General features: G+C 41.1%; 1 protein-coding gene across 1 annotated transcript; it reads left to right on the top strand.

Moving 5' to 3' along the window:
* Positions 1-476: 476 nt before the first annotated feature.
* Positions 477-24,617, top strand: vimr2 (vimentin-related 2). The gene is made up of 11 exons (XM_017698295.2): positions 477-496; positions 591-779; positions 2,139-2,271; positions 2,643-2,801; positions 5,424-5,543; positions 7,793-7,888; positions 10,747-10,884; positions 13,907-14,041; positions 18,398-18,508; positions 18,594-18,718; positions 21,804-24,617. Exons 1-11 carry the CDS (start codon positions 477-479, stop codon positions 21,844-21,846), a joined length of 1,269 nt encoding a protein of 422 aa, XP_017553784.2. The 3' UTR covers positions 21,847-24,617.
* The last annotated feature ends 715 nt before the right edge of the window (positions 24,618-25,332 follow it).

Genomic DNA, 25,332 nt, shown 5'->3' with positions numbered 1-25,332 from the left:
GAAATGAAAAACAAAACAATAGATTTTAAATGAGAAGATTCATGACAATTAAAAATCAAAGTGAAATTACAATGGGAGCTAGACATCTGAAGCATTTTAATGTCTCTAAAAGCTGCCTCCCTAAAAGCTGTTGCATAAAATGGTTAGGGCTATATTTACATTATACACATCCTGACCCTTGGTTTCTGTCTTCACCAACTTTTTTTGGTTGTTTCACTACAATGTACGATTTCCTATGAAGCCACTCTGAATGTTTACATGTTTTACAGAGCATTTATGGAAATAAAAATCTTGAAAAATCATGGCATGCTCATTTAAGTTACTAGGCATGTGTAGCTTTAACTATGGTGGAGTCTCCTACAGGTCACCATACCAGTCTAAATGCTTTTACTACTATTACATTAGGAGTATTCTCTCTGTCTCAGTCCTAGGCACCTTCAAGGATACCTTAAGCAATGTTTTCGAATACTGATCCCATGGTCAAGTTCTTTCTGCTGTATGTGAAACATTTTGCTGCTGACATCGCTCCTATAGTTAGTCTGTCCAGTCCTCAGCGAGAGAATCTTCATATATGTGTGTGACATTCTCAGCCCTGCAGTGTATAAAGTCTCCAGGCTGAAGCTGCAGCCACCTTTTTGCCTGTTATTGGACAGCTCTGGAGCAGCCGTGACTATGCTGAGAGTGTCGTCGTACCGCAAGCTGTTTGAAGAGGAGCAGTGGAGCCAGACTGCAACAGTCAGTCAGCGCTGTGGAGCCCAGCTCCTGCGCTCTTCTGGCAGGTCAGTACCTGTGGAACAGCACATCCACTCTTACTTTTCACAGCTAGGGGCATTATGCAATGAGAGAAATGGATTTCGTGCTGTGCCAGTGTTTGGATTTTGGTATAAAAAGAAAGTGACTTCAAAGTGTTGCTATGGTAATCTAATTTTTTGCCAGTGTTCTCTAGCATTTCTCAGACTAAAGTCTATCTGCTACATCTGCAGAATACAGTCAATTAACTTGGACAGTAATGTTTATGCTTTTCCCTGTTTTTATTGAAAGAACAGGGAGTCCATTGACCGGAGCCTCAATTGTTATAGGAGCAAGAGGGCAGGTACAAGGACATTATTGTCCATGGTAATCAGATGCAGTGTATAGAGATTAGGGTAGAAGATTTGCTTTCCTTTAGGAACATCCCTGTTTATTATTTCAGGCAGAGGCCAAAACATACAACACTTCAAAGTTTTTGCAATTATGCATTACAATATTGAGTTGTTTGGAAGTTTGCCAACAGACAGTGGTGCCACATTTCAAAAAATACTATAAAAACTATAAATACTATGACATATTTAATGAAATCCTATTAAACAAGGCTAATGATGCTTTGTTTTTAATTCAACACGTAGTTGGTCGTTGTTCTTCAAGTACTGATAATATTCAGAGTATGCTTAGAAAAACAATATGATAAATTATCCTGATAAGTAGTCATATTACCCATCTCTAATTCCAATTGTTGTGCTGTGTACACAGTACACTGTACATTTCAGTACTGTAGCTGAATGTACTGACAGAAAGAGAGTTCAGTATGTTTTATATACACACACACACACACACACACATATATACATATATATAGTGTGTGTATGTATGTGTGTGTGTAATATATAATGTATTTTATATTTTTATCTGCACTTCCATTGACTAAATGTATTTGTGAGTAGCCATGTCAGATGACAGAATTACTAGAATGGTCCGGCTCTTTCAATTTACAAGCCTTTTCTTGCTTGCTCTTGTTCTTTATTTGCCTGTGGTTTAAAAACAAAGAACTATGGCACATAGGTATGTGCAAAGGTTTGAACACCATTGGTCAAATAACATGTTTTGTTGATTTTCTAAATGAAAATAAGTTAACACTTCTCTACAGAGAACACACTAAAATACAAACTTTTAGTGCATCACTTCTGTTCATTTGGTGATTTTAACATTGGGGGAATAGAAAAATATAATACAATATAAAATGTGCCACAACCTTTGCACAGACATAATTTTATGTTTTCTCCCCCGCAAATATGTTAAAATCACCAAATAAACAGTACTTCAGCAAGTAAACAGTCATTCAAACAGTAATTGTACATTAAGATGATGACTGTGTTTGGTAGGGGTGGAGTGTTGCTGATGGAGCCAGATTTTGCTGCAGCTCGTGCTCTAAACAGGGAGGGTGTGGTGCAGTTCGCCCAAGAGCGCTCCATAATCGCCGCCCTCAACGATCGCCTGGCCAGCCTTATCGATGTGGTGAGACTGGGAGAGGCAGCACTTTGAGGCTGGGTGTAGAATAGTTTGCTCATATATGAAATGCTTCACATGTCACACACCCTCAAGGCTCTTCGTTCCATCAGGCAAAGAGAGTCAGGAGGGCTTATTGAGCAGCTGTGAATGTAATGGCTTCTGATTATCATATTATTCATATACGATGACTGCCGAGTTCACACGTTAGATGGAGAGGTCGGAAGAGTTAATTAAACTGCATTTTTAGGAGGAACACTTTATAGCAATTGCTGTTTGCGCTGCTTTATGTGCCTTTTTAATCAGTTTCATGTACAATGACGCCCAAGGGGTCATTCCTTTCACAATACTCATATAGCTGCATGTTTTGTGTCTTTGAGGCACGCTGTCTGGAGGAGGAGAACGAGTCTCTGGAGTCTCAGATCATTGAACTGGAGAAGAGACTGGGAGCCAGGCCGAGCTCCTCCACCTCCCTCAGCGACAGCCGCCCCGCGGACTCCAGCCTGGAGGCCGTCATTGAGAGACTACGCAGAGAAAAGGTACTGCAGTGAGGGAGGGCAATATGACTGTTATCATCATAAATATTGTCATTACATTATAATACACTTTTCTGGGACAGCTCTATAATTATTGACACTTTTGGCAAAAGGCCATGGAAGCTTTGCATTAAAATATTTCTAAATAACTTGTTTTTTTTAATTAGCAGCCCTTTTTATGAGCAAAATCTAACTGAGGCATGTTTGCATTTATATTTTTCATTTTTAAATTACCATCAGACAACAGCCACTATATTTACATTTGTGAAGTTTAAAGAACTGGAGCTATAGTGAACCTGTTTGGAAGAGGATGCATGTTTGTTTTACCCTCAGTGCACAGTGAAGAGGATAGTTTGAGGTAGATGATAGCATTTTGGGACCACTAGCTCTACAAAATAGCAATTAGATGCTCCTCTGTGCCAACAAAGGCATGCCCAAGAACGTTTTCATTTATCTAACTAAAAACGTAAGTGCCTGGATTTCACAAGGTGCCACTGGAGCTTTGACTGGAACCATGTTCTGTGGTAAGATGAAACAAAAATAGAGTAGAAAAGAACCTCATCCAGCGGTTAAGTATGATGGCGGATCTGTGATATTTTGGGGTTGTTTTTCCTCCAAAGGCCCTGGGAACCTTGCTAGGATACATGGCCAGCTTAAAATGTCTGTATGTAAAATAATCAAAACTGAGTCCAGTGTTGAGCTAACCCCGCTAACTTGGTGCTATCCATGGCAAACATACAAGGAGCATTATCATAAAGCGGATTTAAAAAAAAAAAAAAAAAGAGTAACTTAAGTTAGTAACTTTCTAAGTGTCGACAGCTACAAAGCAAAATAACTAAACAGCTCATTTGGCCAATTTAGGCTTGTACATTCATACACTGCTCAAAAAATAAAGGGAACACTTAAACACAATATAACTCCAAGTAAATCAAACTCCTGTGAAATGAAACTGTCCACTTAGGAAGCAACACTGATTGACAATCAATTTCACAGCTGTTGTGCAAATGGAATAGACAACAGGTGGAAATTATTGGCAATTAGCAAGACACACTCAATAAAGGAGTGGTTCTGCAGGTGGGGACCACAGACCACTTATCAGTACCTTTCTGCTTTCTGGCTGATGTTTTGGTCACTTTTGAATGTTGGTGGTGCTTTCACACTCGTGGTAGCATGAGACGGACTCTACAACCCACACAAGTGGCTCAGGTAGTGCAGCTCATCCAGGATGGCACATCAATACAAGCTGTGGCAAGAAGTGTTTGCTGTCTCTGTCAGCCTAGTGTCCAGAGGCTGGAGGCGCTACCAGGAGACAGGTTAGTACACCAGGAGATGTGGAGGAGGCCGTAGGAGGGCAAAAACCCAGCAGCAGGACCGCTACCTCCGCCTTTGTGCAAGGAGGAACAGGAGGAGCACTGCCAGAGCCCTGCAAAATGACCTCCAGCAGGCCACAAATGTGCATGTGTCTGCACAAACGGTTAGAAACCGACTCCATGATGATGGTATGAGGGCCCGACGTCCACAGATGGGGGTTGTGCTCACAGCCCAATACCATGCAGGATGCTTGGCATTTGCCAGAGAACACCAGGATTGGCAAATTCGCCACTGGCGCCCTGTGCTCTTCACAGATGAAAGCAGGTTCACACTGAGCACATGTGACAGACGTGACAGAGTCTGGAGACGCCGTGGAGAGCGATCTGCTGCCTGCAACATCCTTCAGCATGACCGGTTTGGCAGTGGGTCAGTAATGGTCTGGGGTGGCATTTCTTTGGAGGGCCGCACAGCCCTCCATGTGTTCGCCAGAGGTAGCCTGACTGCCATTAGGTACCGAGATGAGATCCTCAGACCCCTTGTGAGACCATATGCTGGTGCGGTTGGCCCTGGGTTCTCCTAATGCAGGACAATGCTAGACCTCATGTGGCTGGAGTGTGTCAGCAGTTCCTGCAAGATGAAGGCATTGAAGCTATGGACTGGCCCGCCCGTTCCCTAGACCTGAATCCGATTGAGCACATCTGGGACATCATGTCTCGCTCCATCCACCAACGCCACATTGCACCACAGACTGTCCAGGAGTTGGCAGATGCTTTAGTCCACCTCATCAGGAGCATGCCCAGGCATTGTAGGGAGGTCATACAGGCACGTGGAGGCCACACACAATACTGAGCCTCATTTTGACTTGTTTTAAGGACATCACATCAAAGTTGGATCAGCCTGTAGTGTGTTTTTCCACTTTAAATTTGTGTGTGACTCCAAATCCAGGCCTCCATTGGTTAATACATTTGATTTCCATTGATGATTTTTGTGTGATTTTGTTGTCGGCACATTCAACTTTGTACAGAACAAAGTATTCAATGAGAATATTTCATTCATTCAGATCTAGGATGTGTTATTTGAGTGTTCCCTTTATTTTTATGAGCAGTGTAGTTTCATACAATTAACAAAAAAGGAGTCGGTTATTTAAAAGGAAGTGTGCAGTGCAATTATTCCATCTAACATTTTCCCATGAGGTTTTTCAGTTCATATAAACATAGACTAATAAATGGGGTATTAATTAATGCCCTTAGGTAGGCAACCCATGTTGTTGAGCTGGGTCTTATATGGGGTTCTTTTTCCATCTGCTTTAATTAGGAGAAGATTTTATGCGACACAGAAGAGCTGAAGACAGAGCTATGGACTGTGCAGACAAAGTATGACAAGGTTGTGGAGGAGCGGAGTCTCATCCAGCTGGAGCGTGAGGATGTTGCTGTGGTAATCCTGTGGAGGCTTAAGCTTCTGACTTTACATCCAGTATAATTACATGTCATTCATACAAGAGTCTATTATCCATAGCCTTAATGCAATGGTTAAGCTAAAAAAAAACATATGCAATTTTCCATGTAGTTTATCAGACACAACTTGTTTGGTTTAAGGTTTTGCATTAGGGTCCAGTGTAGCTATATAGCTAACAAGTAACAGAGGCTCATAGCCACCAGTGTAGCGTAATGCTACATCACTACACACTTGTTTTAAACCACACCGAGGCACTAATCTCAAATAGAACTATGTCGTTTCTGACAGTACACTGTTGTGCTGTTGCATAACATTTGTGACTAGTGAATGAAAACAGGTTGTTTTCTCGTAGTATTATTTGTAACACATTGGCGGAACATTTAGTAGGCTAGAAACTTTACTTGTAAATCAGTTACATCTTAACTCATGTTCATTATAGACAATATGGAGAAAAATTTAAAAATAAACCAAAGAAATCATCAAACTGAAAATGCATAAAGAATATGCAAGAAAAGACAGAATAGGGCTTTATATTGGTGTGATAAATAGGCCTCATTAAAAATGCATGCTTCATTTCGGGTTTGCTGCTGTTCTTAGCAACTTTTGTCCGTTTTTGTACATAAAGGTTAGTCATACAGCACCAGGAACCTCATTAATAAGTCTGTTTCGGACTATTTGATGTGGATTTGAGTATATTCAGGCATTCTGCACAATGCTGTGGTAGATGTTATTTTGCCTCCTTGCTCCGTTGCAAAGCTAAAGAAGCAAACTTCAGTCTCCAACCATTCTCGGCAGACTGGCTCTGTCTGGGGTAAGAGAAACTGTGTAGAATTGATCATCCAAACTTGCCATTTTAAGCGAGGCTATTGTGACATCCAGTAAGTAAATGACTCTTACCAGTAGATGGCACTATTAGCCTGCGCATTGGGATCAGCGACATCGCCCTGCCTGTGGCTTGCCTCCAGTAGAGAAGACTGACTGCCTGCTCCAGGAGTGGCTCAGCACAGCTGCTGTTCACAGTTCTGTTCTGGAGGATGTTGATTAGCAGTCTCACGCTGACTCTGGGCCAGCGGCCATGCTGAAACACGAGCTGCTGCCTGCATAAAGCGGCCTGTCACTCCACACATGTCGGCGCACATCTCCTCCAGTAAAAGAGCAGATGTGGGAAAGCTGTTACTACGTCTCATAATTCACTCATGCAGGCTCTCATATCTCGCTGCCAGATGCAGTACGGAGTGGAGCTGGGCTGAGGTCTGAATGGAGGACAGCTGGAGAGAGGGAGAAAGAGAAAGAGAGAGAGAGCTATAAAATACACAGAGAATGAAAGACCTGGTGGAGACTCCGAGCAGTGAAAAACAGAGGCGGCAGGGGTTCAGCTGTACTGAACGATTGAGAAACGGGTTAAATCCCCCATATCATAACACGTGGTAATTAGGTTAGTATTAGAAAGTAGGGACAAACTACAGAGAGCGAAATGAATCTATTTAAATTGTGAAAGGGCGGTATATACCGTTTAATACACACAGCTGATTCGGCCATTGTATGAAATGTCAAATTTCAAAGGCGTTTTTCTTGCTGATTTTTCCCCCGTCTCCTGTTTGAAGCTGTCACTGCCTTGAAGATTTAATGACCGCATTCAGCTGAAATGGAAAACATGGCTGCAGGCGCTGGCCTGGTTAGCATTCAGGCTGCTCACATGAGGATGGTGCTGAAGCGTAGCACCAATAAAGAGAAGAGCTAATCATGTAGGCTTCAGCCCCAGCGCTAAGACAGCGTCTAGACTCTCTTCAGTCCTAGGCTCGTGTTCGGACTGAGATAATGGTGCAGAAGCGCCCCCTGTGCCAGCTCTAGGCTGGGGGTGTTGGTGGTGGGTGGGGGAACGCGCTTCCTCTGCTTCCCGCGGCCTGCCGCAGCACAGCCACATTCACATGCAAATGCTGTTCGCTTGGAGTAATTGAATTCATTGCCAATTAATCAGGCACTTAAGAAGCCCAGATGAGCTAAATAAAAACGGCTCTGTCTCGCACGGGCGGAGGACAGGCTGTGTGCGTGGCTGCTGGCCATGCGTCCAAAGCTCCTCCTGCTCGAGCTGCCTGCATTGCAGTGTGCAACAGCAGGTGGTGGAGAGGTGGTAGCTCAGCACTAGGCACAGAGTGGCGGTGGAACTGACGATTGTATGTGTTTGAGTGTACAATGACTTGCTTGCTAATCTCTGCTGCCCCCTGCAGGAGGTTGATGAAGTCACTACCGACTGCCTAGCACTCGGAGAACAAGTGGCCATCTATGAAGAGCAGCTGGCTGAAATGGAAAGACAGCAAGAGCTGGTAAGTTGGTGTGTGGGTGGGTGTGTGTGTGTGTGTGTGTGTGTGTGTGTGTATGTATGTATGTATGTGTGTGTGTATGTATATATGTATGTGTGTGTGTATGTATATATATATATTACACACACACACACACACACACACACATATATATGTGTATGTATATATATATATATATGTATGTGTTATTCTTTTTTTATGTTTTTTTTTCCTGTGCTGAGTTTCTCTGAGTTATGAGCAGGTTCAGTAAAATAAATAATACACACACACACACACACATTTTTTTATACATTAAATGATTAATTTTGACCGGGAATTAACAAAGGTAAAAAATCCATTTTGATTTCAGATTGATTTTACAGCTAAAATATAATATGTAATAGAATGGAATAGAACTTATTTTTGTGTTATTGTCATGTCAGGAAACTACCACAATGACACAAAAGCATTCCTGAACCTGTACAACAAAGAATGTGAAGAAATATGAATATACATAATTATGCAAATTGTAGTTTTCCAATCCCACCTCTTCCCCCACTACCCTGCAGTAAGGCTAATTGATTATAATTTTGTAGCTGACTCTGATTATGATTCCAATTGAAGGGAATTGGAGTGAACGCAACGAGTCTGTTCTACACGATAATCTCAAGACATCAGAAAGACTTCAATATGGATAAGATTCTTGACCTTAGCAAGGATATTTTGGAGTGTTAATGCCAGCTAAATAAGCTTAGCTTATTTACCTGATTCTCCTGTCAGTTCCTTCATTTGAGTCACCGTTTTGGCACTGAGAATGATATTTGATTTGGACCTAAACGTCACTTTGTGGAATTGAGTCCAATTGATTCCCAATTGTCCAGATTCAAGGAATGATTTCTTTTTCTGAACAATTCCCAGCCCTGCCCTGCTGATAGTAATTCATTGACCAAAAAATGTTAAACCAGTAACAGTTGCTTAATAGTGCAGAACTAGAGGAGAGCACAGTGGAGCTGATTATTATAGTGCTTGTTAACAGGCTAGAAACTCACCACAGAGTAGATTCTGTTCTTTAATCCAACACTTGTCACTCGACTTCACTTGATCAGTCTTTACTCTCTAACCGTGCATATGTTCAACATATGTTGTGGTGGATGGAGCTATTTTAATCTGCATGCTTTGATGCTAACTAGGATAGTATAGTGGAGAAAGAGTACCTAAGCTAATGTCCCCACACACAAAAACATTGGTTTCTTCCCGTTGATTTGAGTCTAAAAGGGGGAGCCATGAAGCTGCAGTGGGCCAGAATCAAACCTGTGATGTGGTGTGTTAAGCTGCAGCAACCTAAACTACTCTTACCTGCAGAGAACAGCTCTACAGGCCATATTTGTTAAGTTTTAACACATTTGTTAAGTTTATTAGACATACTTGTGACACCATCATAATTTTAAAAAAACATAATTTATAAACATCTATTTTAGCAATCTACCCAGTCCAAACACTTCAAATATTGCATTGGGTATGTTACTGCTTGCTCTGTAGCACTAACTTTCCTGTCACCACGTTTTAATCCTCTTATATTAGCATACGTTAGTATATTGAACATTACGTTGAATACCAAGAGGAATCAACCATTTAAAGAACGTGTTTTTCAGTGCAGGGAGTTTCTAAGACCAGCGGTCTTGAGGTTGAAATAATAAGCAACATATGTAAACATCTCACTAAAGATTATATATAAACACATGTAAACATGCCAGTAAAGATTATAAGATCAATGTAAAGCTAGTTTCGCTATTACCGCTCAACTTTGTTTTGTAAGCCTTGTTCAAACAGTAGATGATTGTGTGGCATTTTCTCTAATTCACATTCATTACGCAACATTTAAACTCTAGTAAGTGGTGGGTAGCACCCTCAAAGCAGCATGTACAGTGAAGCTGTTGTTTCATTGGACAGTAAACCTTTGGCTGATGTTAGACTGCACTATATGTAAGATAACCACTTGCCCATCCACATGTCCAAAGAGTTGGCTACTGTGCTCAGTGGCCACTCTCATCAGCTGTTAGCGCGCTCCATTACAGGGTGACATGAGAGAGAGTGAACGAGAGAGTAGACAGCAGCCAAGAGCTGGCCTGGGCGAGTTAGATGTCACAGATAATAGAGCTTTGGCCCACATAACAAGAAAGATTTCTCTCTGTCTTCTTTCTCTGTCTCTCATTCTCCTTATCTCTGCCTTGCTTTCTATACCTTTTTTTCCCTGAACCCTCCCTTTTTCCTCTATCTCTCTGTTTCTGTCTCTCCTAGGTTTTCTCTCTACCTCTCATCATCCTTATCTCTACCTTGCCTTCTGCACCTTTTTTCCGCTGCACCAGTTTTCTCTCTCTCTCTCTTTCTTTTTCTCTCGCCCCACCTCTCGTTCTCCACCCTTATTTCCTTTTTCCTCCAGAGGTGATAGACAGCCCAGTCCCTCATATCAGCATTGGGAGCTAGGGGCAGAGGAGTGCTTGAGGCAGAGGAAACTTCATCAGTGTGTGTTTTTCTCCCCGCATCACTGTGGCATCCCACATTTAACACACTCCCTTAGCGGCACGCTCCATAACTCACGGCCCGAGAACTGTTCTGGAATATTAAATGAAAACAGACATGCAGTTGAATATAATTGACAGCTACCATTATCGGGATATTCCAAACACCCCATACTCCCCTGATGAATCTGCTGCAAGCTTATTATTAATGTTTAGGGGTCCAGGCTGAGTGCTAGTTTGCATATTCTTTTCACGAGTGCTGCATTCAGGCAAGATTAATGAACATGGCAGTCTTTCTTAGAGGACCACGTATTGCAACTTGAAGACAAACATGTAACCTCTTAATGTTGCGTTGGTCCACAGAGGATTGAGACCCTGTCTGAACCTCAGACTGGAGATAAGGGAGCTCCTACTGTGGCTTTGCAGTTCCCCTCCATTGACATCACTCCAGCCATCATGGATATCAAGGAGTACTACTGCCAGCTGGCTGATAGCCTACAGGTACATTATGGATGCATTTATAGTCTGCTCTATGCTGATACTAAGATTTCTACACCTACTACAGTTGTTCAGTCCTTTGGCGTAATACCAGTGCAGGTGGGCAGTCAAACTGCAATTTAGCCCCTAGCCCCTAACATCTTTACTGGACTGCATGAGTGCAGTTTTACACCCATGACTATAGCTATGGTAATAATACACTTCAACATTAGCCTACATTAGGACTCAAATTTGGTTGACTTGTAGCTATTTCCATTGGTGACCCATGATTATTAGAGCGAGGCCTTTGGTGAGGCCATAAAGTGTGGGAAAAAACAAGAAAAACAAAACTGTCCTATGGAAGTGTTAATTTCCTCTAACACATTTCTAATATTGTGTCAGTGTTAAACTGACGCAGGGGCACAAACATTTTTTTAGGCTTTATATAATAAACACAAATTGTTGAAGCTTGAAAAAGACATTCTGTGTGTTTTATTTGAAGCCTGTAACAGATGTTGACACACTTTTTTTCTCTTGTATGTATCAGTTTTACAGTGACACTGCCAGTAGAGTCCTGGCACAGAGCTACCGCTGTTTAGTAGATGTTTGAAACCTAGGTAGACTACGGCTTGTATTCAGAATCAATGGCGTGACTTATAGAAAATAAATAAGCATACTTTGAAATTTGGGGACATTTTCTTCTTATGGAGGCATGTCTCTTTGTTCTGTGGCATAGTTTCTTTGCACTACAATTCTAGTTCTATGTCTGGCTCAATTCTACTATCCAATATATTGCACAGATCTGAAATACACAAAATCAAATGGTTATGTTGTCAACATTCTTATGTAACCATGTTTATATACATAGAAAATATCTTAACATGCAAAATGCTTTATTGTCCTCATAAGTCTCCTCACTCTCCCTACTGTATATTCAGTGTTACAGCACTAAGCAGCACCCACACCAAGTCTAAACGTGAGCTTTCACACATTTTGGAGGGATTGGCATGTGTGTTTTCTTTCCCACTTTACCCGCTGTAGAGGAGCTCTGTCCACTGCTCTTTTCCAGCACAGAGCTTTATTGTGTGCTCAGTGGCTTATGAGGAGAGGGGGCTCTTCAAAGGTCATCCTCTAGCACCAGTGCCCTCTGACCTTGCCTGCCCCAAGAATGACTGCTCTCCACCGGGGTCACAGCCAGTAATCATGGTTCTGGCCTCCTTCCCAGGCTCCTTGGCGGCATGGGCCTTGAGAGGGAAGAGAGCTGCTGCACTGGGAGGCTGGCTGCAGGAGAGTCCAGAGCAGTGTGTCCTACAGGGCAAAGTTGGCCAGGACATTTAATTTAAGTTAACCTAATCCCACCCCCTCAACCAGTAATTCAATAAACATACTTTTACACTTATTTAATTCTTATTTTTCTTTTCAATTATATTGTAAGGATTTTAGTAACAAAATATAGTGTTTTGTTTTGTATTTTTGGCCCACTATTTGGCCCCCAATGCAAAATGTTTAGGCATATCACAATGTGCAGTGCACCATATACAAAGCAGACGTATTTCTCTGCAGTACAACACTAAATCTCTGATGCACAAACTAAATGAAAGCACACGAATTCCAACACATTCTGCATGCTGTAACTAACAAGCCTAGTAGCTGACGCCAGCCCAGGAAATGCAACGTTAGGCTACATGTTTGCGAAACAGAATATCTCATGAAAGAGATCAGCATTTCAGTGATGGTAAGCACAGAGTAGTAATTAGTCGTACTGAAGGAGCAATTCAATAATGAATTGATAATGCTCCACACTCCATCCATTTGCCCCAGGCAGGATAAAAGTAGTGCATGAGACGATCCTAAATCTTTTTTATGGTACTTTTGAGCATTAGGAATTCCAGAGTTATTGCCAGCCAAAAACATGTTTTATGGAGAAGCCTTCAGCCAATTATGTATCAGATATTACCAAATAACTACTAATTGATAAACAAAGAGGTAATATGAAATTATTTTTAGATTGTTATTGTTTGGAGGCGCTAGTAAATAAAAATGAACATTTATTTTTTGAGCTCAGCAATTTCTTTTATTCAATCATACTTATTCATACTATTCACTTATTTAATCATACTTGATTCAGCAACAGTTTCAACTAAAAAATAACTATAGCAGTAATGTAAATGAAAGCATTTTAATGTTTCACTGGGTAATTTTCAAATTCAGATATTTTAAATAAAATTTAAATACATTTTAAATAAATTTTAAGTAAATATTTCTGACTGGAACATAGTTGTTAGGTTAGTCAATTAATATAAAAAAAAGTATTTGTAATTTGCAGCCCTATTATTTTGCTCTTTGTGGAGACCAAATATCCCTAGGATGATGGAACAAAAAGTAAAAAATGTCATAAAATTTGTGGGTTTTGAAGTTGTGAGAACATTTGGTTAGCCCCCCATAATTGCAGCTTTAAGATGCAGAAAGATTGGATTTTTGTTTCTGAGGTTAAGGCTGGGTACTATAGCTGCATTTAGCTACAGTAATTGATTGAACTGAATGGAAACATCCCACAAAGAAATGAATCTCACAAAGAAACTTTTGTGTGTGTGCATAAGAAAGAGATTTAGGTCAAGATAATGACATTAGCTTTTGTACTGAACACGTACCTTAAACTCTTCTCGAATTCCTGCCTTTGCTTCATTTTGCCCTCCTCTCTCTTGTTGTGTGCCAGCTGGACCCAGGGTCTAGCGCTGGGTCTGGGCCTCATTACCATTGCACAAGGTACAATTGTGTCATTCACAATTGATAACGATTGGGTCTTGGACTAATGATGATTACAGGCTGATTTTTGGCTCATCACAATGGCTTACCTGATGAGCTTCATTTGCTTTCCTTTCACTGTTATTTACGCTTGTGTTAATTGGGAATGAGAGTGAGCTAGTGTAAGTGGAGATGAATTATCCGTCCACATTATCCGTCTTTGTATACACCAGAGTCATTTTGTGCAGTAGGTCGATCTGAGCAATTGGGCTGGACTGATGCAGCACACTTGTGTTAACAGTTTGAGTCTAGGGCCTCTGCAGTTGCCGCCATCACAGCCAGAGGGGAGGAGAAGGGGAAGCAATTGGAAAAACGGACTGGAGGGGAAATAAAGGATGTCTCCAAAGTGACTGACATGAAGGCTCTGAAAGATTTGGTGAGTGACTCTGCATTCGAGCCAACTGGCCTTTCACACAAATGATTCCCCTGATGTGGAGCCCACCATAGCTCTTCCTGGACACAACGGTTGTCCGTCTCTGTCTCAGGTGTAATCGTGTAAATGAGCGGTTAGGAACTATGATAGGTGAGGAGGGGCTCCTCTGTGCTTGGCCGTCAGCAAGAATGACAGGCAGGGAATAAGACCGCAGTGTTCGTGCTGACCGCTGTGTTTACACTTAGAGATAGCGCTGGGAGATGTGAGGGCTGCAGTGTTTATCTCTCTCACTGTCTTCCATTATGAACAATACATTTCATAGTCTGCCAGCTCTTCTCCCCCCAGTAAACTTCATAAACTTCACACATTCCAACAGGGTCTCAGGAGAGGCACGGTAATAAAACCTCACCTGTCAACTGCACTTTCTCACGGAGAAGTTTTGTTTTAAGGGAAAGAGGAAAAAGCAAGAAGACAAAGTAGTAACACGTTAGTGTTATTCACTAGTGCTGCAAGTCTTAGTAAGAGATTGCCCTTCATTTACTTACATTCATTTTTAGCCAAAACAGCAATTAGGTAGATATTTTGGATTAGATTAGATATCATCATAAGTTTCCAGAACTTCTAGACCTGGAAAAGCCCCAAAACTGTCATCAGATACAGTCCTTAAAGCTTTCTTCTTTGAAACAGGAGAAGTTTAAGCATCACTTTTTGCTTCAAAAAAATGGACAGGTATTTCTGTCCATCCTTCTTCTGTGAGAACTCAACAACATGTGTCTGAAAAGATGTTTTGCTGTCAATAAACTTTTTTTTTTTTTCCCAAGAAGAAATAGACAAAAAAAGAAAATGTGCAAATCAAACAAAGAAGCTGCTTGTGTTCTCTGAACAGTGCTCCTCCCAGAGCTCAGGCCTCAGATCTCATCACCATTGAATGTGTTTAAGATCACATGGATCAAGAGAAGCAGAAAACACAATGAATACAAACTTCTAAGACTGATCTTATGGGGGTGGGAAAAAATTTCCTTGCAAATATCTATGCAAGTCTTGTGGAAATGAAAAATGTAAAAAAAAAAATTTAATAAAGGCAAAGGTTGGACACAGTAAATGTAATTGTTTTAAATATATACTTTCTCCTTTTTTCCTAATGCTTAAAATTAAATAACTTGTATATAGTGGCTGTCTTGCATGGAAATGAAAAAAACAAAGTGGTCTTTTATACAGTACTGTGCATGCAGTCGTTCTAACAAGAAGCCTTTGGGGATGAAACAGCTTCTGTTGTGTTGTTACACCAGAAAAGCAGAAATCAATTGTGGCAGCATAGGGAGAGGAACAGAAGTGGGCATAATCGTTGGAGTACTCAGTTAGTTGAATAGTAGTTGATAGATGAATCAATTATGGAAATGATCATTAGTCGCTTCTCTTCTACTCACATTGGAGTTCTCAGAGAAGAATTTCACTGTGACATGATTAGGAACCATTCATCGCCCTCAGTTTACATTCTAGAGGGCAGAAAAATCATCAGTTGGTCACAGCTGACACCTTTTCATTTGCAATAACAAACACAGTGGTTTGGTTCTAATTAAGCTGGCTGTGGTCATACCCTACTCCGAAAATAAACGGTTCCTCTGAAACCACACTGCCTGCACTCATAACACTGCATGTTCTTTCTTAATCTGCAACACGCGGACCAGCATGATGGACAGCCTGCATTGCCTTGCTCTGCTTCCTCTCCTCCACTCCTCCTTTCCTTCTCGCTTACCGTCTTACTCTCCTTGCACTCACACACTCCCTCACTTTCTCTTACTCTCTGCCGTCACCCATCTCGCATCCTCCTTATCTCTAGCGTGCTTTCTGCACCTTCTTTGTTCTGTATCCCATCTCTCTCTCTCTGCTCTCGCTCGCTCTCGCTCGCTCTCCCTCTGTCTCTCTCTCTCTCTCTCTCTCTCTCTCTCTCTCTCTCTGCTCTCTCTCTCTCTCCGTCTCTCTCTCTCTGTCTCTGTCTCTTATCCTGTGGTCAGTGATGGATGTCTGCAGGCTGGTTTCTCACTGAGACATAGCTTGGCTAAACAAACTGCTAATGGTGAAATTAGGCCTGCTCTGCTCTTGTTGTACTGAACTTTATGAAGGAGGCATTGGTGTATTTTTCTCTGCCTGTACAGACAAAGGGCAGACAGCCAGATCTCACCAATCACACCTGAAACCCAGAGAAGAGGGACAGCCACCTCCGCCGGGCAGCTCATCAGCCCGTTAATAAGGCAGCTCAGAGCCTCCTGTGATCTACCTGAAAGAGAAACAGAGCCCACGCTCTCCATCCATCTCTGCCAGCTGACTGTTTAGCTTACCTGATTACAGTAATTACTCACAGCAAGGGATTGCCCTGAGGTGGGGCAGACAGCTCTCTGCATTCTGTTTGTTGTAAGGAGGATAGGCAACCTGAAATTCCAGTGGGCTTCATATGCACATGCATTCCTTTGTATTGATGAATTAGGCATCACTCATTGACAAACAAACTGCATTGTCAACACTGTATTGCTTTGCACTCTATGCAGTAGCCTAGCTGTATAACTAGGACTGGTCGATACGGCCAAAACATCAAACGGTATATTTTTCCATATCATTCATTATTAGGCTTAAGCCAACTGCCAATAGTGTCATGAATCACTAGGAGACTCCATCTGCTGTGATTGCCAATCATGTTAGGTGAATGAAAGTGTGAGAAAACGTGATGTCTGTGCCTTTACTAAAAGTAATCCTATTTGTCTTGAAATCTTTGACTTCAACATCATTTTCCTGTGTGGCTTCTGTAGCAACACATTTTTATGTTTTACTGTGACCATGCTTGTTAAAAACCATGCTGCAGCTTTCCACAAATGGCACGGCTTCCCTCACAAAACATGAATGGGGTTAAACGATTGTGGTTACATTAAAGTTAATAAAAACAAATAAGACAAAGCCATTTACCATTATTAATAGCATAGTAATGATTATAATAAGCTAAAGCAACAGTAAAAGAAAGCTACAATATAACAGTAGTCTGACTTCATAGAACAGAAACGAATAGAATGACTTCTGTTTCCACTGACTTACATTAAAAGTAAAGTAGGTTTTTTTTTCCTTCTCCTGTAAAGTTAGGGCAGTCATGGACTGGAGGTTAGGGAACCAGCCTCCTGACCGTAAGGTGGCCGGTGCGATCCCCAGAGCCGACAGCACATGACTGAGGTGTCCTTAGGCAAGACACCTAACCCCCAACTGCTCCCCGGCCGCTGCGGATTGGGCTGCCCATCACTCCGGGCAAGTGTGCTCACTAGAGTGTATGTGGTGTTTCACTTCATGGAGGGGTTAAATGCGGAGGTGAAATTTCCCCATTCTGGGACTAATAAGGGTCACTTGATCTAAAGTTACCTTTTGGATATTTGGAGACAAGTTTTTCTTCCGACAACAGCGATATGCTTAAAGTGACACTGTGCAAGACTATAAAAACCAATTTATATCCCATGTGCAAAGCTACATACACAGAATCGGACGGACAGAGGATTGAATGTTACGAGTATTGATAACAGTCTTATGAGTGGGTGTGTGCATGTCATGGTCCTGCTTTAACCATTATTGTTTTAACAAGAAGCGATTTATACAGAGTATAGCAAAGGCTACCAAACAAGCTCAAGAACTACCAAACTATACCAAGAACAAAGTTTACATGGCCTACATGTTTCTGAGCAGAAACTGAAATGTATTTTTCTCTGTTTTAAGAAGGATTTTGTGGTGTTACCACATAAGCTGTGGTGTTGTTTTTTTTTTGTTTTTTTTGTTTTTTTTGGACAGTGGCTCCGGCTTGTCCACCCCACCGATGATGGTATATTGTATGCAAACTCACAAGCCTATTTGTACTCAAAAATTATTGCTGATGATATTATAGGCATTTTCTAAAGTGAGTAGTGTTTTTACACACTAAGAAAAGAAAAAAAGCCTTATTCTATGTTGCTCTGTGTTAGAGAGCACATGGCCTTCATTTGTTCCAAGACCTCAACGTATTGCCTTTTTGACACTCCTGGTAATTTCAACACTGAAAATAGCTAGCTAACTCTCCTAACCCTCCTGCTACACTTGTTTGTGCTGTTACAAGTGAACAGGTAGACTTGTTGTCCCACCTCGTCTAGGGAATGTGTCACAAATGTGTAGCAATTATTCAGTTGTTCAAGTAAAAGTCAAATCATTTTAAACCCTGCCATTCATAAACCAGACTAAGAACAGCATAATCAAGTAAAAAAAATAGCTAAATTGCTTATCTACATAAAACGGATTCAGTAATCACTGTTACGCTTTTATTGCCTAGACCTGCGTATAACCATTTTAAATGTCTAGATTGCTGAACTGCAGAAGGAAGTAGCTGAGCTGGAGAAGTACAGTGAGGAACTGGAGGCAGAGATTGAAGCAAAGAGAGAGGCTCATTTTCTGAAGATAGAGGACCTGGAGGTAAGAACATTGACCATTACACTGACACCATCCAGACTGCTGTGTTCTAACACGAACCAGTTGCTCACACACAGTGTCTTTTTAGGCCTGCATCTGCCAGCTGGACGAAGAAGAAGCTGACCTGCAAGGCCAAATAAAAGAGCAGACTGAAGACTATGAGGAGCTACTCAATGAGAAGATGGCACTGGACATAGAAATTGCTGCCTACAGGTAACAATCAATATAAGTACTAGTACATTAGTCTTCGCGCTACTTAAGCAATAGAACATTAGAGGGAGTGTGTTATCGCAAAAACGGCTGTGGTAGTAGATCCTCACAGCCCTGATGTTATAGCGATAACACACAGCCTTGTGTGTTTATTGCTGTTATACAGTTACATAAATGAAATAATAAATAGATAAACTGGGCCGTGAACGTTTCTTTTAATCTTTTAATGTTAGCGATTCCTCCCGCCAAGTTATAGCTCCTTAATAAGCAGCCTGTTGCTACGTCAGAGTAACGAGCTCCAACCACTCGCTGCACAGCCAGCAGTTCGTTCTCCAGCTCCACACAGACCAGCTGACAGTTTGGGAATTTAGTGTAGTCTCATCTTCAGAGACTGACCAAATCGGCTGTCGGTCAAATGTGATCTTAAAAGTATCGATTTTCTGTTTGTGGCAAAGTAAGGAGCTTAGCAACTCAGTGGAGTGATAGTGATGTTATGACTAAAAAAATGAGCTTGTGTGAACTAACTGTTGTATAAAATGCTAATATTGTTTTAGATTCCTCACAAAGAAACCCTCCTCTTTAAAATATAGTATTTACTGTTTTCAGTACAGTATCTTTTTCCATCAAATATGAGGAAACATCCAAGTTCCTGCTGTGTTAAAATGAGATTCCCAGTAGGGAGAGTGAGAATAGGAAAGATGAGGTCATTGTTTAAGAGAGCACCTGAATTAAACCACTGTTTGGATGAAGGCATTCTTAAGAATAACAGTCACGCTTCCGAAGCCAAGGCTGATCGCAGGAAACAACACCCATGTGCAGTCGTAGAAACCGTGATGACATTTCCTGTATCCTTGAAGGCGCGTGCTTCTACACCACCTTTCTATTGTGAATGGCTCACCTGCTGGTATGCCGCATGACGCACGCAGCCCTTTGTGACCTCCTGCAAAAGGAGTTTGTTGCGGTGACCCCCAGACGGTAGCAGAAACATGCCAAAGGATCCTCCTCACAGGATGTGGCCACCTTGCACACAATGGCTCATTAATATGGACGGGGGAGCTCGCTTGTCCGGGCCAGCAGCCTCCTCTCGCGCCAGCCAGATTGTTCATGTTACAGCTCTGTGCATATCTACACTGACATAAGAAAACTTTGTATCTCTAAAACTTAATAAGAGAAGGACAAAACATTTAGAGCATCTGTTAGTGCAAATTAAAATAACTTCTCTTTTGGTTCATTCCTTATAAGCTTAGGAAAGAACTAAGGCACAACACACAAGGCTTGCACTTTTTAATTTACTTTAACTTTTTTTTTGTAATAACAACAAAATGCAGCTCCACCACAAAGCTGTACTAAACAGTGTGCTCCAAAGGCAAGCTATTTAAAAGAGAAAAAAAACCCCGTCATCCGTGATTAAAAGCATGAACAACTTATTTTACCCTTGCCTTGATAAGACAGCTGTTGGCTCTAAAGACCCCAGTTACACCATACAGCTATTACCAACGAAATTTCCTGAAAGCTGTTTGACTAAAGGCACGTCAGCATGGCTGTGCGCCCTGTAACGGTCTTCAGTTGAATCAGGCATATTCCCAGTGTTACTCAACACTTGTACACCACTGTGCGTAGCTGACATGAGCAGTGGTCTTAGGCAAATGGGCTCACAGCACTGCTTTTTTTACCATTATAAAGTACTTAAAGCAACTGCTCTGTGTTCGAAGAGATTTAGAAAGAAATGGTCGAATAGATCAACTACTTCTTGTTAACTTAACTTGTTTAACTACAAAATGGCACAATATATAACATTGAAAAAAACAAAAACAGTAAATAAATAACAACTTGATGTTTAAGCTTTTTCTCCTAACCTCCTCTACTTCTTTTCTGTCTCTCAGTTCCAGATGCATTTATTGTTTTTTGATACATTATTAACCAGTTGCTTTTTCCCCCATCACTGGAGTATCAAAGTGGTACAGCAACATTAATAACACAGAAATTGTTATGGGTCTTGGTGGGCGTGGGGCCCTAAGCAGCTGCTTATGTCCCTTATTAGGTAGAACCATTAGTAGAAACTGTGGTTCAGACTGTTTTTGTTGTTTTTAGTGGATGGGACGTCTTTTGCAAGCTGTTTTTGTGCACTGGACGCCTCTCATTCCATGTGCTCTGTTTTGTGTGGAGCTATCCAGGCACCCTGAGTTGAGAAAATTCATCTTAAAGCGATCAAATAGTCTATGTCTTGAGTGTATTTTTTGTCCTGTGCTAACCAATCAGATGAAAGCTAAGATGGGATTTAAATTCTTATGGACGAGGGACTAGTGATTGCAGTCCTACATGGATTGAAATCACGACATGAACAAAAAGTTTATTTTTTGTTTATCTTATTTTTGCTAGCAACCCTACACTGGCTTATTGAGCAGTAGTTTAAAAATCTGCCTGTACATTATGAAATGGCAAAATTATGTCCATCTTCAGAAAAATGCAGTGAGAACCCCACCTTAGTGAAGTCAGGCACTGATGTTGGATGATTAAATCTGGATTGAAACACTCTAACTCCAGCTTATCCCAAAGGTGTTTGATGATGCTCCATTACAGTTTTATGTTGGAGGACATATACCATGTCATTGGACATGGTGATCTTTGGCTCATGTGGGGCTATTCTAGTGCTCTATTCTATTGTAAATGTTTTTCCTTGGTTATTATTAACTGGGTGTGCAATTGAACACCCATGTGAGCAATGGGTGCACCTTCAAGAAGCTGATTTACTAATTAGGACAGCTGTCTGGATATGTTGGAACACATAGTGTATCAAGACTTTTGTTTTAGACAGCTGGGCTCTAAAGACCCCAGTGACACCATACTTTGGCCACTTTCAGAGTGGTCACTGTGATTCTGAACCTACAATAAGATTCTGTTTTATTTGAGTGGACTTTCACTGCCCTAACACTGCTCTGGAGAAGGTCAAACTTGGCTGGTGACTGAAGTCAATGTTCTGGAATGAAGTTTGAAACATTGCTCAGCCATGAGTGTCCCTTTGCCCTGGGCTAGGATGGAAAAAAACTGCAATGTGACTTGAGTTGTTTCACTTCTTTCTGTGTCCCAGGGGTTTGGTGGAGGAGGAGGAGGAGAGACTTTGCTACCTGTGAGTGGACAAGAGTGGGGACAGAGAGAGAGAGACCCAGACACAGACGCTCTCCTGTGGATTGATGCAGAAAGTGAAAAGCTAATATAAACTTACTTCAGCCGTATAAGTGAGTCAGACAAGCTAAAAAAAGGCCAAGCATCAGACACGCAGTCATTTGAGCAAATGCAGACCTCCAACAACAGATAAATGGCATCTGGTCTGTCTTTCCAGACCATTGATAATGCTTGCAACAGTCAGTGGCATGTAATCTCAGGTCCTGAAAGACAGTCCTGAAAGTGCAGTGTGGCTGTGGTGGTGGGAGGTTCTGTATCTGTATCTAAGATGAGCATCCAGAATTTTCAAGGCAAGAATCCAGTATCAGGGTTTCTGTCTGAGATTATGCCTTAGAGATCTGTAGGTCAGAATCACTGGCCAACTCACACCCTCACAATCTTCTACAACACAGCTCATGCGCACACACCCACTCACTTACGTATGGTTCTGTTGAATCGCCTGCTGATTCTCATCACACCACACTCAAACTCTGACCAATTACATCCTCTTAACCTTTGTCCTAGTCTGCACTGTCCAAAACACTATTGGATGACTCCTGATAGTAAGCCTTGTTTATACACACTCAAGCCCTGAAGCAGCCTGTTTCAGGGATATCTATTATAGTGTCCATTATTTCATTTAATTGGCTTGTTTTGATGTGAATTCATGTTGTTGTTTTTTTTTTATTTCTGCATTGTTCAGTCATTGAGATATAAACAAAGTCATTCAGAGTGGTTTGATATGAAATGGTTTATTGTAGAGAAACTTGCTAAGTTCTGGAGTTCTTTACAGGCTGCTGATGGGAACCAGGGATTGTGGTGTCTACAACACAAAACACAGCAATTTTATTTGGTGTAAAAAATGACCAGTGAACTTAGGCTGGTAATGGTAAAAATGGTGTTAAATCTGGGTACTATTTGTCCTTGCAATGATCTGCATGCATTTCAGCCCAATGCCTAACTGCAAAACTAGTGTAAAACAATGTTTGTCTTCAGGCCACATATCTGTAATCATTTTTGTGTAATAACTTTTGGGATGACTTTACATCTGTAAGTTTGGTTCCCTTAATCCAAATTGTCCACATAGTTGCATACTAGTTCTTGTTCACGTAGCGTTCAGGCTCACATATTTGATACTGAACCAAAAGTTGTAAATACACATGCAGTTATAAGCAGAAAAAGTCACAGTTGATTGGCCAGATTTTTATCAGAATCAGATTTCTTTGTATGTTGACACTCACAAGGAATGTAGTTCCAGCTGTTTTGACGTATATCTGGCAATCTTTTGGAATCGTGCTGTACTCTAGACTAAATGAGTTTGTAGATTTTATCTGTCTTGTTTTTATCTTTGTCTTGTCATATTAGAAAGCAACACACTGAAAGACTGCATTACTGTGGTTTTCCCGTGGAGTAAATTCAGTCTTGAGTCATGCATTTAGTAGAAAAATAGATTACATTTTTCAAAAATAGCTGGTTTTGCATCTTGTAGTAAAAAAATGTTACCAACATTTTATTTGGTATACATAATCCCCCCTGTCCCGCTCCCAACTGTGACCAGATCTGAATTATGAGGTCACAAAGGTTTGACTGCCCTTCATCAAATTAAGTAAAAATAAGTACATTTTTATACGTTTAATATTTAAATACTGTTTTTCTGCTAAATTTAACATACTGAAAAAATAACATGTGAAATGTGGACTGTGCCAAAGGTATGGCACATTTGCCATGTTGTTTTTTGCCCCCAATATGTTAAACTGAGCAGTAATCGTGCAATAAAATTGGCAGAAAAATGTTATATTTAAGTTTGCCTCCTGTAGAAAATGCGTTCATTTATTTTTACTGCTTATTTTAAATTACCAGTATATGTAATTTGACTGGGGGTGTGAAGTTTTCCTATGTCTACAAACAAGCTAACAATCTTGGTCATTGAAATAACATTGCACTAAAGAAACTCCTGTTAAGCTATGGTATGAAATAACACCAGCTACTCAAACTTTAGACTTCTACTGTCAAAACAACTTAACTACCAAAACGATTCTATGCACAGCAGTATTAGCTTGCTGGTAGCAGTACTGACCTAATTCTGAGCATCTGGTGATGCTCAGAGGAAAATGTACGGCAAAACATATCAATCAGCTTAACACCATACTGCAGAACGACGTCATGACTTTAGAAGTCTATGTGTGTGTATACGGAGTATAACAGCCACTTTGAATGTTCCTCAGTCAGTTTTTAAACTGACTCTATGCATTTGTGAGTGTCTAGAGAGGAGATGACTGTTCATTCTCTGTATGGTCCTTAAAGACGGCTTTGGCCCATTTTGCGTTCATACTTCAAAGAAACTGCTCCAGAGTCCACCTGGAAGCAGTCTGAGACTGACCTCCTTAGGGGGTCTCAGTCAGTTTATCTGGCGTGCACCACGGTTCACATTTGTTCTAACAAAGTGCGGAACTGGAGTAATCGCACTAGGTAAGTTTGCCAAGTAAGAGCACATCGTTAAAGATATTAAATGGTTCCTATCGAAAAGTTCTCAGTGACTCAGTAAGTTTCTCTAACACAGCACATTTCACATCACAATTAGGCAGACCTTTTAAAAAATTGGTGGATCTCCCCTTTAAGGGTGCCTTTACATACAAATAGTATCTTTCAATAGGCTTGAGCATTTTTCCTGACTGTTTAAGTGCCTAACATAATGAGCTTGTTAAAATCTATGATTAAATCATTTGCTCTGTCTAATTCATTCTTTGTGTATTTCTCCATTTTCCCTGCCCACCCTTTTTTCTTTTTTTCTCCTGAGGTACCATCTATGCTATGAATTGTCTGTCTCCAACTTAAGCTATCTCTTAGGAGTCTCATAACCGTCCTTCTTTTAACCCAGCTTGAGTTATGCTCCTCCATACTTCCCTCATTCACCCACAGACTTAACTTCGCATGTAAACACTCTGTGCTATCAGATAACCTTATCGAGCCGTTGTGTTAGCTGTGCTGTTTAGGTTGAAGAATGTTGCTAATAATGGATCAGATAAGACGAGTGTTGAATTTAAGCTCGCCCTGTGAAGACCTGCGCAGTCGAGCTGACTTCTTTAATTGTGTGGATATGAAACATGGTGGACAGGAGAGGAAGCCACTCCGTCTTTGGGGCCCTTGTTTTCGCAAGTGAGGCTCTTCATCATTCTTAGTGCTTCAGGGCACCAGATCTATATGACTTACACCCCCAACCACTCACCCACTCATACACGCACCAGACACTTGAAGCCTTCTGGGACCTTCTGGTGAAGTATGGCACGTTCAGCCTGGCCTCCTGGAAAAGGCTGCAGTGCTCCTTCCCGAGGCTTGGTAGCGAAGAAGCACTAGAACGTGAAAGAAAGCAAAAGATCAGGTTGGAGCACTTTGGCAAGATTTATGTCCATTTGATTGTGTTTTTCTGTCTCCCTCACGTATCTCTCTTTTTGTCT

This window comes from Pygocentrus nattereri, chromosome 8 (genome assembly GCF_015220715.1).
Source record: "Pygocentrus nattereri isolate fPygNat1 chromosome 8, fPygNat1.pri, whole genome shotgun sequence".
Lineage (NCBI taxonomy): Eukaryota > Metazoa > Chordata > Actinopteri > Characiformes > Serrasalmidae > Pygocentrus > Pygocentrus nattereri.
The sequence above is the reverse complement of the archived record's forward strand: the minus strand, read 5'-3'. Positions and strand labels throughout refer to the sequence as shown.